Below are 13,454 nucleotides of genomic sequence, written 5' to 3'. Positions count from 1 at the left end.
AAAGTTGGGTCAAGGAAAATAAATAGTTTTGGGAAAACTGATGGATCTCCAAAACTGAACTCGTGACTGTGTGTGCCTTAGACAGAAACTAATCTGTTAATTACCCTTCTGCCGTGGCCAAAATTTTTTAAAGGATCTGTTCTGTGTTTGTTCACTACAACCAATGAAAAATTCGTCCTGAGAAGATGGCATCCTGTCTGCGCAAGAAAAATAGTCCACATGTCTCGCGCTTGACAGTGGAAGTGACAATTCTGATTGCTCATTCTTTTGTGCCCTCGGTGAACCATTGACAACCCTGTAAAATGATGAAGTGAAAATAGTTAAATAGTGGAATCCAATAGTTTTCTAAATTTTCCTCTATGTTGATTTTTTGATCCCACAAATATTTTGCATAGTCCTGATGAAATGGCATCCGCGCTGGAACAGTTTGTGAATACAGTCAGGAGTTTGTCTTCACACGGTTAATAATATCTTCCTGGATTGGACATAGTATGTTAATTTAAGGTTATAATTTCAGGCAATTTCAGGGAGCTATGCGAATATTTGAATAAAACTAGTGAAGGACTGCTCAAGAATACTCAACATTTGGACAATGTGTTAGAGACACTAGATATACAGCAACATTCTCTAGGCATATTGGCTGTATTACGTGCTAAATTCAGTGTTATTGTAAACAGCCCGGATAATCGTTTCACATTAGCACAGGATTTCATTCAGAATTGCAATGGAGAACAAGTCAGATTCGCCCCTGATATATGTTAGTATATGTTGAGTAATTCAAATTATTGTGAAGTTGGCACTTGCCCATCATAGTTTGGCATTAGGTAGTAACTAGTTGGATTGTGTAGCTGTAGATTTATTGCTATTTGCGATTACTGATAAGTGTGAAATTATATGAAGAACAAATTCAATAATGGTCTTCCGTGCAGCTGAATTGCAAAAACGAAATTTTTAATTCATTTTTCATCAAGATTTTGCCTTATTTCAAACCTGCTGTATACAAAATTGTTGAAAATTTGTTTAGACGAGCATTGGAGATTATTCAGCCGTGAGAATCAAAATTCAAAAATACTGTTCAATCCTTTAAAAATTCTAAATATGTTTTATAGGGAACTTTTAGGTCTGTTTGAAAAATTCTATAAAATGATATGGTTAATAAATACAATGAGAATTATAAAATTTAATTATTTGCTCATGACATCTCTATTTTATTGGTAAAGATATGAGAAGTGTCTTAAATTTAAAAATCGAAGTGCTCAGGATAATTCGCAGAATGTGCCGACATTTAATAGATTCTAGAAAAAATCTAACTAATTTGTTAGCTATATAACTGGAGGCTATGACAGTATGCATGTTGAAACAGTTTAGGTAAAATTTCTTCAAAATACTATTTTTTTCGTTCAGGATGTTCCTTAATGATATGTGAATATTCAAGGATCTCTACTATATATACATTTTTGAGTGAAAATAATGTCAACAAAACAAGATCTAGTTTGATACAGTTGTTCAATAATTTTTGGACAATACAAGGGATTTAATATTTTCGCTCAGTACCGCATGTTACATAAACAAACCCAGAAAGCTACCTTGTTTGGAATTAAACAGGATTCAAAATTAATTTTCTTTCGAGAACAAATGTTTAAAGAACCAGCAGAAAGTATCAAAGTCAATGGATGTCACTGTTGAATTAAAAAATTCTTTTTGTATAAAAATGTGCAGCAGTCACTGCCTGCTGATTAAAAAAATTAAGTAAGATCGAGTTCAATACAATAAATTTTTTCAATAATTTCTCTGACAATAAAAGTGGAGTTCAAAACTGAATTTTATTTGAGAAAAATTCATAAACTCATATTTTTTTTCTCGAAAATATCGAAGTCAGTTCTCGTACCCTCGCCAGTGTTGAAGTTGACAATTATTTTTCCAAAAATATAAACTGTCACTGCTTACCAAATATCACTAAAGAATCCGAAATGGTTTCGAAAATATTATGTAATTTCTATTTTGTTATTAAAACTTTATCAAGCTCGTATTTCCATAACGGAACAGTTTTGGACCATAGTTAATATCATTAAGAAACACCCTGTATAGGCGTTTTAATGTTTAGGGATCCTCCACATGAAATTGAACACATCAAAAATGTAAATATGGCAAAAGAAAGTGTTACTGTTGCCAGTATTTTTGATGTTTAAATTTAAGTATTTGTTTTAAATATTTATGTGATATGTTTATGAATTTTTTCAATTTAACAAACAGTAACTTATCGTTCAATACATCAAATGTCTTTTTGATCAAAGTAAAGTACAATGGGTAGAGAGGCGATTAGAGTTTTTTCATTATTCAACAAATTATATATCTCAGTTCACCCAAAATAGTGATCATTGATCTAAATATATTGTCCAAATCCGTGTCAAATATTAGGGAATCCTTAGTAGAAATATATCTAAGCCTATCAAATTGACTTTGCAAATTGATATTTCTATAGTTCCTCTGAGACATTATTTGCTTTTTTAACACAAGCCAGAGAGAGAACAAATAGAATAATGTTCAGAATTCAAAGAGAGGAGTACGTAATGGAGTTTCATAAGGATCAGTTATTGGACCAATTTTATTTATACTTGTTAAAAGTGACTGAAATTACTACACTCGTAAATAAATGTGACTCACCAAAATGTTATATTAGGCAAAAACTGTAGAAAAGCTAGAGCTCACAATTTAAATACTGATATAATTGATATATCTTTTTAATAATGCAATGATATTAAACATGATAACAAAAGTACATCTGCTAAAAAATGTAGAAATGTATTATGTTGCTGATTATGTTCAAATTAAAACTCATGTTAGGAATGTATCTCTTTCAAATCCATTAAAGTACATTAGATGATTGTAATCTTTGGGGAAAAGATGTAAAATAATATTTATCTAGCCCATAAGGTAAAAAATGGAATATTCCCAAATTCAAGCAAATAAAAGTGATTCATATATTTAAAAAAAGCCTATATGATGTAATGATGGAAATTTGGTAGGCGAAACCTCAGTGTAGTTTTACAGTTGGTGGGTAGAAAATATTTTTTTTATATTTTGCTATTTCTGTAATAGTGGATCATTTTAGATTCAAATGTTTGGAAAAACTTCTGTTATAAAACAAGCGCTGATAGTTTTTTTGTTACAAATTTAATATTTATTTTTTATAGTTGCTGAGTTATGTCATTCTCTCACAAACTATTTAATAGATCAAAGACAACCACTGCAAGGAGTGTTATTATTAAAAAAAGCAATTTCCAAGCTGCGATTATTCGATTCTCAACTCACATCAATACATGCAGATCTCTGCCAGCTTTGTCTGGTATCAAAATGCTTCAAGCCAGCTTTAGAAATACTAAATATTGATATAACTGGAATATGTCAAGAGGTATGTACTTATGGTGTTTTTGTGTAGTATTTTACATATCACGATATAATTTCTAAACAAAATGGAACAACTAACTATATTTTACTGTGTTCTGATTTCTTAGCAACCACGGTTTGAAGTTTTTAGGTCTGACGTTTCGCCTGCAACTGCGGCAGGCGTTATCAAAGATGATGCGGCACTGGTCCAAGTGATCTTGACTTGGAAGTGGTCAAGGTTTGTTCGCATTTATAATGGGATTAGCATCATTGGGAGAATGTATGTATTCTGAAGTGCCGATATCCATGATCTCTTCCGGAAGGTTAAAATTAGTTTTGTTTATAGGCTTCTATGGCCACAGAGCTAAGCACATTCACAGTTTCAGCTGTTTAGCATGTTTAGTTTGTTGGCGAGAGGCATAAAAGTTGGAAGTGTTTTGCGTGTTTGGCAATTTTCTGCTATTGAAAAAAATGGATCAAGGAATATTCATCCAATTTTGTGAGAAAATTGGAATTAAGTGCTCAAAATTACTCGAAATTTTGACAGTGGCATATAGAAACTGATGAATAAATGAATATTTTTTGAGAAAAATTTAAATTCACTCATATAGCCACGAATGCCTGAGACAATGTGAGTATCTTCTGGGAGATCATGCAAGTCTTCTTATGATCAGTAAAGCCCATTTTGATGCTTCTTTTCGCAGTTCCGATATAGACAGAGCCAGAACTACAAGGTATTCAGTGTACTCTTTCTATTCTTACTATTGTTTGAGTGGGTTATAGCACATGAAGGGAAATGAAATGACACTCTCTACCAAAGTCTCAAAAACCCCTTTTTTGTCCCTGTTGAAATATCAGGTTGGTTTTCTGAATACTTTACGTCCCAGTCTGCCATTTTTTCCACTAGTACATTCAGTAAAGCCATTAATTTTTTCACTTCCTTCATGGTGAAGTGGGTTCTTCTATTCCAGCAATTCAAATATTACGGAAATTTCTCCAGTTCTTCCCCGCGATAGTATCATCAACATAAAGTAAAAGTATTAGTTCTCCATCAGATCATATGAAGTATGATGCAGAAGTAAAATTTAGGTAATTAGACAAAAAAGTGTACAATAACACAAATAACAAATAAGTAAATCTGAACTTTAAGTATAAGGTACAACACCAACAAGTACGACACGTTAAAAAAAACATTTGAGATTGACTTCAACAAATTGTTGAGATGAAACAAATAAGAAAGAAAAATGTCAAATTTCACTTGGACTGTAAACTTGCAGAGAAATATTCATTAATTGTGTAAAAGGCTTAATTTAGAAGTAACTGTTATACAGTTATTTCAGAATATACTAGGGTGAGTTTTTTAATATTTCCAGGTAATTTATTGAAAACTTAGATTCCCGTTGCTGCTAATCCATGTGAGGGTATTTCAAAGAAATTACTTCTGGTATCATAATTTCTGATTCAGTGTCTTAATGGAATTAAAGTTTATTTTAACATATAGTTGTGGTTGGTAGATGCAGATAAGGACTACAGAATAGCCAGCTCTTTAAATCATTCTTTACAACTAGTTATTCTGTTAACACCGAAGATGCATCAAATCGCCCTCTAGTACAAAGATTCTCTGACATTCATGTGAGCAGCCACAGGCTAGTATACCATACGAAATGACGGATTGTATTTGGGCACGATAATACATGGGTGGAACAACTGTACTTTGTAACTGATATGTATGGAGTGGCTTATTCTCAACATCACTACATAAGCTTGACGTAATACAAAACACACTGATCAAAATCGCCTTGAAGAAGGATAGGAGATATTCTACAAAGTTACTCTACGAACAAAGTGCTTTGTTCAAAGTCAGAAAATTATACGCTTACCAATGTTTATTATGGATTTGTAGTAACCCCACTAACATCATTGCACATAAATATAATATGCGAATGACCTCCAACCAAACAATTACAATACCACGCTGTAGATTGAGTCATAACCAGAAATTTGTAACTTATTTTGGCCGAAATTATACAATGAGCTGCCACTCCATATAAAGAATATCAATAACTACTGTAAATTAAAGAAGGAACTGAAAATTTTCATCAGAAATCATTGTGATCAATCGCAGGATATATTTGAAATTATTTGAGCTGAATTACATGCTCTCTCTCTTCTTATTACCTCCCTCTAGCCATCATTCTCCAATTGCTGTTTTAAACCTAGTAAGGTAGACAGTAATATATAACCAAACGACCTATTTTAGCTTTTATGTATTTATTTTATTATATAACACAACCAATATCAGTCTGTAACAGCCACGACACATCGCAGGGGAATCAAATCATGTAGCTGAATGATTGAATGACAAAATTACATACTTACTTAAAATGGTAATACATAGGGGCAATTTTCTTATATATTCCATCAATTTGTATTTTCCAACTACAGTTTTCAGATGAGTTTATTCCTAGAGATGTTGTTGACTGTTTAAGACAGTTTTAATTATTTTAATTGACAGTTTTAATTAATAAGCTATGTCCAGGTTTCTCCGAGACAGGTGGAAAATTATGAAAACAGATTTTGACTCGTTTATGATTAGTGATTATTCAAGAACCAAGCACTTGCATTGCTGAAATCTTAACATACCGTAGCCTGTAGGTATGTCGACTGCCAGTCCTTCTTTTCGCTCAGAGTTTCCCATCCCACTGACAATATGTTGACGTCAGGTGGTCATATCTTGAGCAAACAACCCACTGATGAGTTGCAGGTACGAAAACAAGCAGACGTCTGACTTCCTTTACCATTATAAATGCAAACATGCATGAACCACTTCCAGTGTACATATAGTACAGTTCTACCACATTGCCGTATTGCCTTTGATAATATCTGCCGCACTTGCAGACGAAACGTCAGCCCTAAAAACCACTAAGAAACCTGAAAGCAGCAAATGATTTATAGACACGGGTTGTGGAAACCAAAATGTTCAGTTTACTGATTTATTTCTTTCAGATTAACAATCCGAATGGACCTCACTTCGATTCTAAGTATTTTTTGTTGTATTATTATTATGGAGGAATGATATATTTAGCTGTTCGTAACTATGATAGAGCCCTGTATTTCTTTGAAGTTGCAATAACAACTCCTTCACAAGCAGTGTCTCATATTATGCTGGAGGCTTTCAAGAAATATATTTTGGTCTCATTACTATTACAAGGAAAGGTACAGTATGTTACTTGAAACCTGTTCGAAATGAAATTATGTTGAGAATTGCATTAAAAATGTTTCTCCGTTCATTTTAGATTCAGATGATACCTAAATATGCCTCGCAGGTGGTACCAAGATTCATGAAACCGTTATCCCAGCCTTATTATGAGCTAGCAAATGCTTTCACTTCCAATAATACCACAGAGTTAAATTTGGTACTTAATAAACATAGTGAGGTAAGTTAATCTTTCCGTTTGGAAGGATGCAACCTAAGTTAATCCGTAGTGTACTAGAACTAGATAACCAAAGCTCTGTTGAGATACAAATCAATCTTCCTCGTGAATCACAATGGAGATATCAGACTTCTAGTAACATTCAAAAAAAAAGGAGATTTTACAGATTGGTAGTGTATAAGGTGTTTTATATGCACCTGCGTTCATATCTCCGCATTGGTGCTATTCTTCGTCAACCGGCCCATCGCATTCTTGGAAGTAGTCCTTATTTGTTTGAACCACACGCTCTCAGCGGTGCTTTTACATCTTGAAGCAGCCCTTGGACTGCATTGGAATGGTCTTCAGGTCGCTCGTCGCATTCGTCGTCGATCCGTTTCCTTTTGAGCGTCCTTTTCAATTTTGGGAACATCCAAAAGTCGCAGGGAGCTATGTCGGGACTGTACGAAGGCTGGCATAGTTGTACAATCTTGTGTTTCGCCAAAAGTTGCTGCACAATATTCGATCAATGCGCTAGCGTGTTATCGTGGTGGAAAAGCCATTTGAAGCTTCTTCTTTTTATTATAGCTGGCTATCATCTGCTTGGCTCTACTCAAACCGAACGTTCAATGTATGTTTGAAAATGTTCTAACTGCAGTAACGTTAGTTACAAATAAAAGTGGTAAAAAACATAGAAAGTTTTAATTCTCCTTTCTTCATTATCATTTACTACCACGTAGTAACGGCTACATCCATGAATTTATAGAACGTTTTATCTCCTTGTTTGTTCTTTTATGCGGTTAGAATGCCTTAGTGCAAGAATTGCAGGTCAATTTGCCTGTATTTGGGTTAGATCAGATAATATACTGGATTTTCTCTAGGTTCACTGTTTCTAGAAATGTTAAGGCCTGTTGTGTTTTGATTTGTATTTGTTCCTTGATAAGTGAATTATAACTTTTGAGTTTATGGATGTTTAAGTTTTTCCAGATGTCCATGCGGTTTCTTTTATTGACTTGTTTTATGAGTTTTTTTGTTCTCTGGTGGGGGAAAGTTATGTTTGTTTTATATGGCGTGTGTTGCGAGGTTTGATAACATATAAATCAAACCTCGCAACATAAAAAAACAAACAAGGAGATAAAATGTTCAGTTTGAGTAGAGCCATGAAAATTACAGCAGAGCCTGCTATCGAAAACGCTCGCATATAATAAACAGAAGTTATAAAGCTTCAGATCCTTTTCGTAACATATGTTGATATTAAAATACTGAAAAAAAGGAAAATTTGTTGCACCAATCAAAATTAATAAAAAATGTATTTTTCCTTTTCAAGAAACTGATAGAATCTTAACAGATATTATATATATACAGTGTCACCGATAAAGTTCCGCATCAAATGTGAAACTTTTTTATTTATCGTTTTATGTGAAATTTGATTTTGGCAGTAGATTTTGCTTAAGAAATTATGTCAAATGGCGTCTACAAAATAGGTCACGTGATTTCCTTAACCTGTCAAAATTGACATTTAAAAAAAGAAACATCGAAAAATGACATTATTCTTCAAAATATCCAAAAATATCAAAGGATAAAAACATTTTCTTTTGTAATTTTATACCCACACACCAAGTTTCAAACCCATAATAAGGATTTTATATTTTCACTATTTTTCCGCATTCCTGCTCTTTCTACTTATCAAAATTTAAGCACACCTGAACTAAATCATTTATTTTAACTAAACTCGTCACCGAATTTCTTTTTTTGTAATATAATAATATTTTAAGAGCCTCTTTGATGTTAAAAACAAATTTTGAAAAATAAAAGTTGTCAAACTTGATGCAAAGTTCATCTAGTTTCAACGGGGCTTTCCAAACTATACAATACTTGAGTTTTTTAATGAGCAAATGGCCTCACAATATGAATTAGAACAAAACGGAACATTAGGAAACAATATCTTAGAGTGTTTATTGTTTTTTTTAACAAAAAATACAGTGGAATTTAATCTTAATTAGAAGGAACTGAAAATAAACATGTACCTATACCTAATAGCAAAAAAACACGAAAAAAAGACTCACGACATTAAATACACTACATTTCTGTGTGTCTTCCATCGTGTTCTATGCAGATAATTGTCCTTCTTGATACATCTTTTATTGAGTTGCTGATACTCACAGGGTTTATGTTTAAAATAGAGTTTCTAATAACAGTTTCTAGGTGATTCACGTCACGAAAAGGTCTTTGTTTATAAACGATTTGTTTTAAGTAACCCCACAAGAAAAAATCTAGTGGGGTTAAATCTGGCGACCTAGGCGGCCATATTTGCTCCATATTTCGCCCAATAACTTTGCCCCTAAAGATTTCTAATAGTTTCTCTTTGACTTGTCTTGAACTATGAATAGGAGCCCCGTGACATTGATACCACAGACTGTGTCTTATTTCAACCGGCATATTGTCCACTATATCACTGATCTCAGTATTTAGAAATTGCAAATAATCCTGAGAAGTTAAATTGTGTCTAAAAAAGAATGGTCCCATTACCTGATTATTTAAAACACCGCACCACACATTTGTTTTAAATGAATATTGGTCCCGACATTCTATCACAAAATGAGGATTTTCCTGAGCCCACCACCTACAATTCTGGGAACTGACTACGCCGTTCGATGTGAAGGTAGCTTCGTCAATCCATAGGATTTTGTAAGGAAATTTTCTGTTTAATTCTACTTCTCCTTGGTACCAGAAAGAGAAATCTAGTCGAACATCGAAATCTCTTTCCTTTAAGGTATTTATAAATTTGGGTTTGAATTTATTTTTATGTAAAATTGCTCTTACGCTTTCTCTTTTAACGCCAGTTCTATCTACAATATTGGTAATACTTGATTTTCCCTGTTCGATAACATCCAGGCAGACAGCCAACTGAACCTCATCATTATTGCATGATGGATTATGACGTTTTTTAAAAGTATTTTCAACTGAACCAGTCAGTTTAAATTTTTTTAAAATCCTACTTACAGTGGATTGCTGTACATGTCTACCAGGATGTCTTGCGTTAAAAATATCAGCCACTTGTCGATGCAATGTGTTTTCACCACAAATTAGCACAATTTCAATTTTTTCTTGTAAAGATAACATATTATTTTAATTCTCATACATTACATTGAACTAACAGGCATTAATTTATTCAGTGACAGTGACGTTTTCTAAAACACATTATGTAGTTTCATATTTTTTCACAGCCTACCCAGTTTTTTTAAATTAGTGTTGTTAGCGGAGTAGGTAAATGTAAATACTATGAGTTTTTTTCTTTTATTGAATGGGCTTCAAGAATCACGAAATGATGTTTCCTAATGTTCCGTTTTCTTCTAATTCATATTGTGAGGCCATTTGCTCATTAAAAAACTCAAGTACTGTATAGTTTTGAAAGCCCCGTTGAAACTAGATGAACTTTGCATCAAGTTTGACAACTTTTATTTTTCAAAATTTGTTTTTAACATCAAAGAGGCTCTTAAAATATTATTATATTACAAAAAAAGAAATTCGGTGACGAGTTTAGTTAAAATAAATGATTTAGTACAGGTGTGCTTAAATTTGGATAAGTAGAAAGAGCAGGAATGCCGAAAAATAGTGAAAATATAAAATACTTATTATGGGTTTGAAACTTGTTGTGTGGGTATAAAATTACAAAAGAAAATGTTTTTATCCTTTGATATTTTTGGCTCCAAAATGGCTCTATTTTGGATGGCAGTTGCTTCCTATCGTCAGGCGCATTTGACCAATGCTCCTCCTGTTGGTTAACAGGAGCTTCTTTAGGGGGCGCAGCGGTCTTGCTCGAAGCAATGCTGCCACACATTTTTTTTTCAACTACTTTTTTTTACTATAAAAACAATTCTTGATTGATAAAAACAATTTGGTTTTTATGGAGTCGCCTCCTGCTTGGGAGACCTTTTGGTTTTTTTCCACATATACAGCCCCCTTTACGTGGTTATCCGAACCACCCCGGCCTGGATACCGGCGTGAATAAAGAAGGCCCTTTATTCATCACTTTTTTTAATGACACTCACACATTTCCTTAATCAACATAATGGACTGGCACGACACAAACACGGAGTCCCACGATAGCACATAGATCTTTGTCAATAAGAATATATTTTCTTGAACAATAAAGTATATTGATTGATTGATTGATTACCCTCTATTGCATAATACCGTAATGTATCATTCTTGAAAACCGCGACAGTACAGTATCTTGAAATCGCGCTTCCATCTATACTTCTAAAAGTTTAGACTCTTACAAGTACCACAGATATGTACATTTCACAAGACTCTCTCATGATTATTTTATTTCACTGGTGTTAAAAGAAAAATACCATTTAATTATTTTATTTGATGTACTGTCATTTATTGAGGTAGATGAAATATTCTGGGGAAGAGAATTTTACTTTTTACTTTCTTGATACGAAATGTTACCGAACTTAAACAATGCTTCTACAATAGAAACTGTAATCTTTGTTAGTTGCTGTGGTTCGAAATTTTATATTTTTTCCAGATATTCGCTAGAGACCATAACTTGGGACTCGTGAAGCAGGTATCGTCGATGCTCTTCAAAAAAAATATACAAAGGCTGACCAAGACATTTTTGACTCTGAGTCTCTCTGACGTGGCTAGCAGAGTGGGCCTTTCCAGTCCATCGGAAGCTGAAAGTCATATTTTGCAGATGGTGAGATACTGAATATACGACCGCTTGTGGCATGACTGATCTCTAACGATTCTCTTTCAGATTGAGAGCCAACAGATCTTTGCCACGATCAATCAAAAAGACGGCATGGTTGTGTTCCGAGACGAGCCAGACAAATACAGCGGTCCGGCAGTACTGAAAGGACTCGAAGAACAAATGGCTCTCTGCATGGAACTAGATAAACAAATTTTAGCTATGGATGAAGAAATTCAGGTGAATCCTCAGTACGTAAAGAAGTCGGCAGGACTGCAAGACGAGGAACAACCAAGTAAAAGTACCTACGCTATGTAATCGATCATTCAGGTCGCCATACTGCAATTAAGTTATTGTTAAGAGAAGAAACTGAAATAGTGTATGTACAGTTCATTGCACTCTTCATATTTTTAATTAAAAATTGAATACCTATTTAATTATATTATTTGATTTGCTAGGAGTATTATTGGGCTTCTCCTTGAACAGTTTCTACTTGAATTAAAAATTCGTGCAGCAGATCAGTGATAGCACTATCTGAATCATCAGGTGATGATTTTACATGCAACATCGTCGGCCGTGCTAGAAATCGCACGTTGAAAGTTAAGACCTCGTTCATTATTAACTTGCACAGGTTTCGATTTGTTCTAGTTACAGAATATTTCTTTGTCATATAAAGAAAGAAATTGTATTGAATAAACTCACATGGCATGTGTATTTGAAGCTTTTTTTAATAAATCAATCAAGCTTTTCGTTTTCAATGGTAGTAAAACATGATAGAATTATAAGGAAGGTGTATACAAATACAAGTAGAGTGCTCAGTAAGAATATCTTGTTCAAACCGTTTTGAATTTGTACACTTATCAGTATTGCTCTCATATTATCTGGTGGTCTGTTATATAGATTGACTAAGATTAATGTCAGAATATAAATATTTCCAAGAAATATTCATTATATATAATTTTTTAATATTTTCACTTGACTCACTAGTTTACCCACACTTACTATCCTTTTGTCTAGACTGATCTCCAAAAACAAATAGATTTGTAATCTTCATCACAGGACTGAAAATAATATTGTCAAACGATGCCATCTTCCGACAACTTCTGAACTATATTGTGTACTACACAAGAGAGACTGAAACATGCGCATCTATGTAACCACTATACTCTTTTGTCATTGCAAAATATAGACGAGTCGAATCTACTTACTAACCCGCCATAATTTGAGTTACGCACGATTCTACTTAATTTGAGCTGGATTCTTCTCACTCGAGTTCGAACTGGCGATCGTCGTACATGAATGAAGCAAGCCCTAGTTTTTCGATATACTGTTGAAGTTAGTTGTCAGCAAAACACTTGTTGATTGTATTATATCTCTTATGATGTACTGTTTGGAACCTTTGGTGTAGTAATGAATATTACTGGAGCTTTTTCTCAACACCAAATCGTTATTTTTAACACCTCGACACGTGTTTTGATCACTAAGTGATCATCTTCAAGAGAAAGATAAACTCGGTAAAGTCCTCAACTGTGAGTGGGTCTCGTCTCAGAGTAACATAACAAAAGACAACTGGGTTCTGGCTATCTGGCTGAAACTTGTCGATAATGTCGATCAAATCCACAGAACTCGTGAACATCAATTGTATGACCAAAAACGAATTCTCTATGGTTCTATGATTAAAAATGAAATAAACCTGTAAACAACGTAGTTACATATTTCTGAGTTCATAAGAAAACAAAGCAGTGTTGTCGGATATCAAAACGCGATAATAATGGTAAATAGTACGGTTTGATCTCCCAAATTATTTCCTAATTTCGAGAAAATCTACATAGAGGAAAGCTAACTGTTGGCAGTGGAGATGAATATCTTGTCGTTATCACTTTTCTATGCTCTGAAACAATTCATGGGTACGAACAAAACATGGGCAAAACGTTAAGTTTATAAAATTTCTCACTTTT

The 13,454-nt window shown here is 33.5% G+C and overlaps 1 protein-coding gene across 1 annotated transcript; it reads left to right on the top strand.

Annotated features, from left to right (window-relative positions):
* The first annotated feature begins 266 nt into the window (after window positions 1-266).
* CSN3 (COP9 signalosome subunit 3) lies at window positions 267-11,950 on the top strand. Its single transcript, XM_023156625.2, has 7 exons — window positions 267-460; window positions 518-757; window positions 3,195-3,412; window positions 6,394-6,603; window positions 6,684-6,824; window positions 11,335-11,505; window positions 11,566-11,950. The coding sequence occupies exons 1-7, from the start codon at window positions 406-408 to the stop codon at window positions 11,812-11,814; spliced, it is 1,284 nt and encodes a 427-aa protein (XP_023012393.2). The 5' UTR covers window positions 267-405; the 3' UTR covers window positions 11,815-11,950.
* Window positions 11,951-13,454: the final 1,504 nt, after the last annotated feature.

The sequence above is a fragment of the Leptinotarsa decemlineata genome, unplaced genomic scaffold, assembly GCF_025532065.1.
Source record: "Leptinotarsa decemlineata unplaced genomic scaffold, Ldec_3_MD MMD2_tig00002082_RagTag_RagTag, whole genome shotgun sequence".
Lineage (NCBI taxonomy): Eukaryota > Metazoa > Arthropoda > Insecta > Coleoptera > Chrysomelidae > Leptinotarsa > Leptinotarsa decemlineata.
This window is presented reverse-complemented; position numbering and strand designations above follow the sequence as displayed.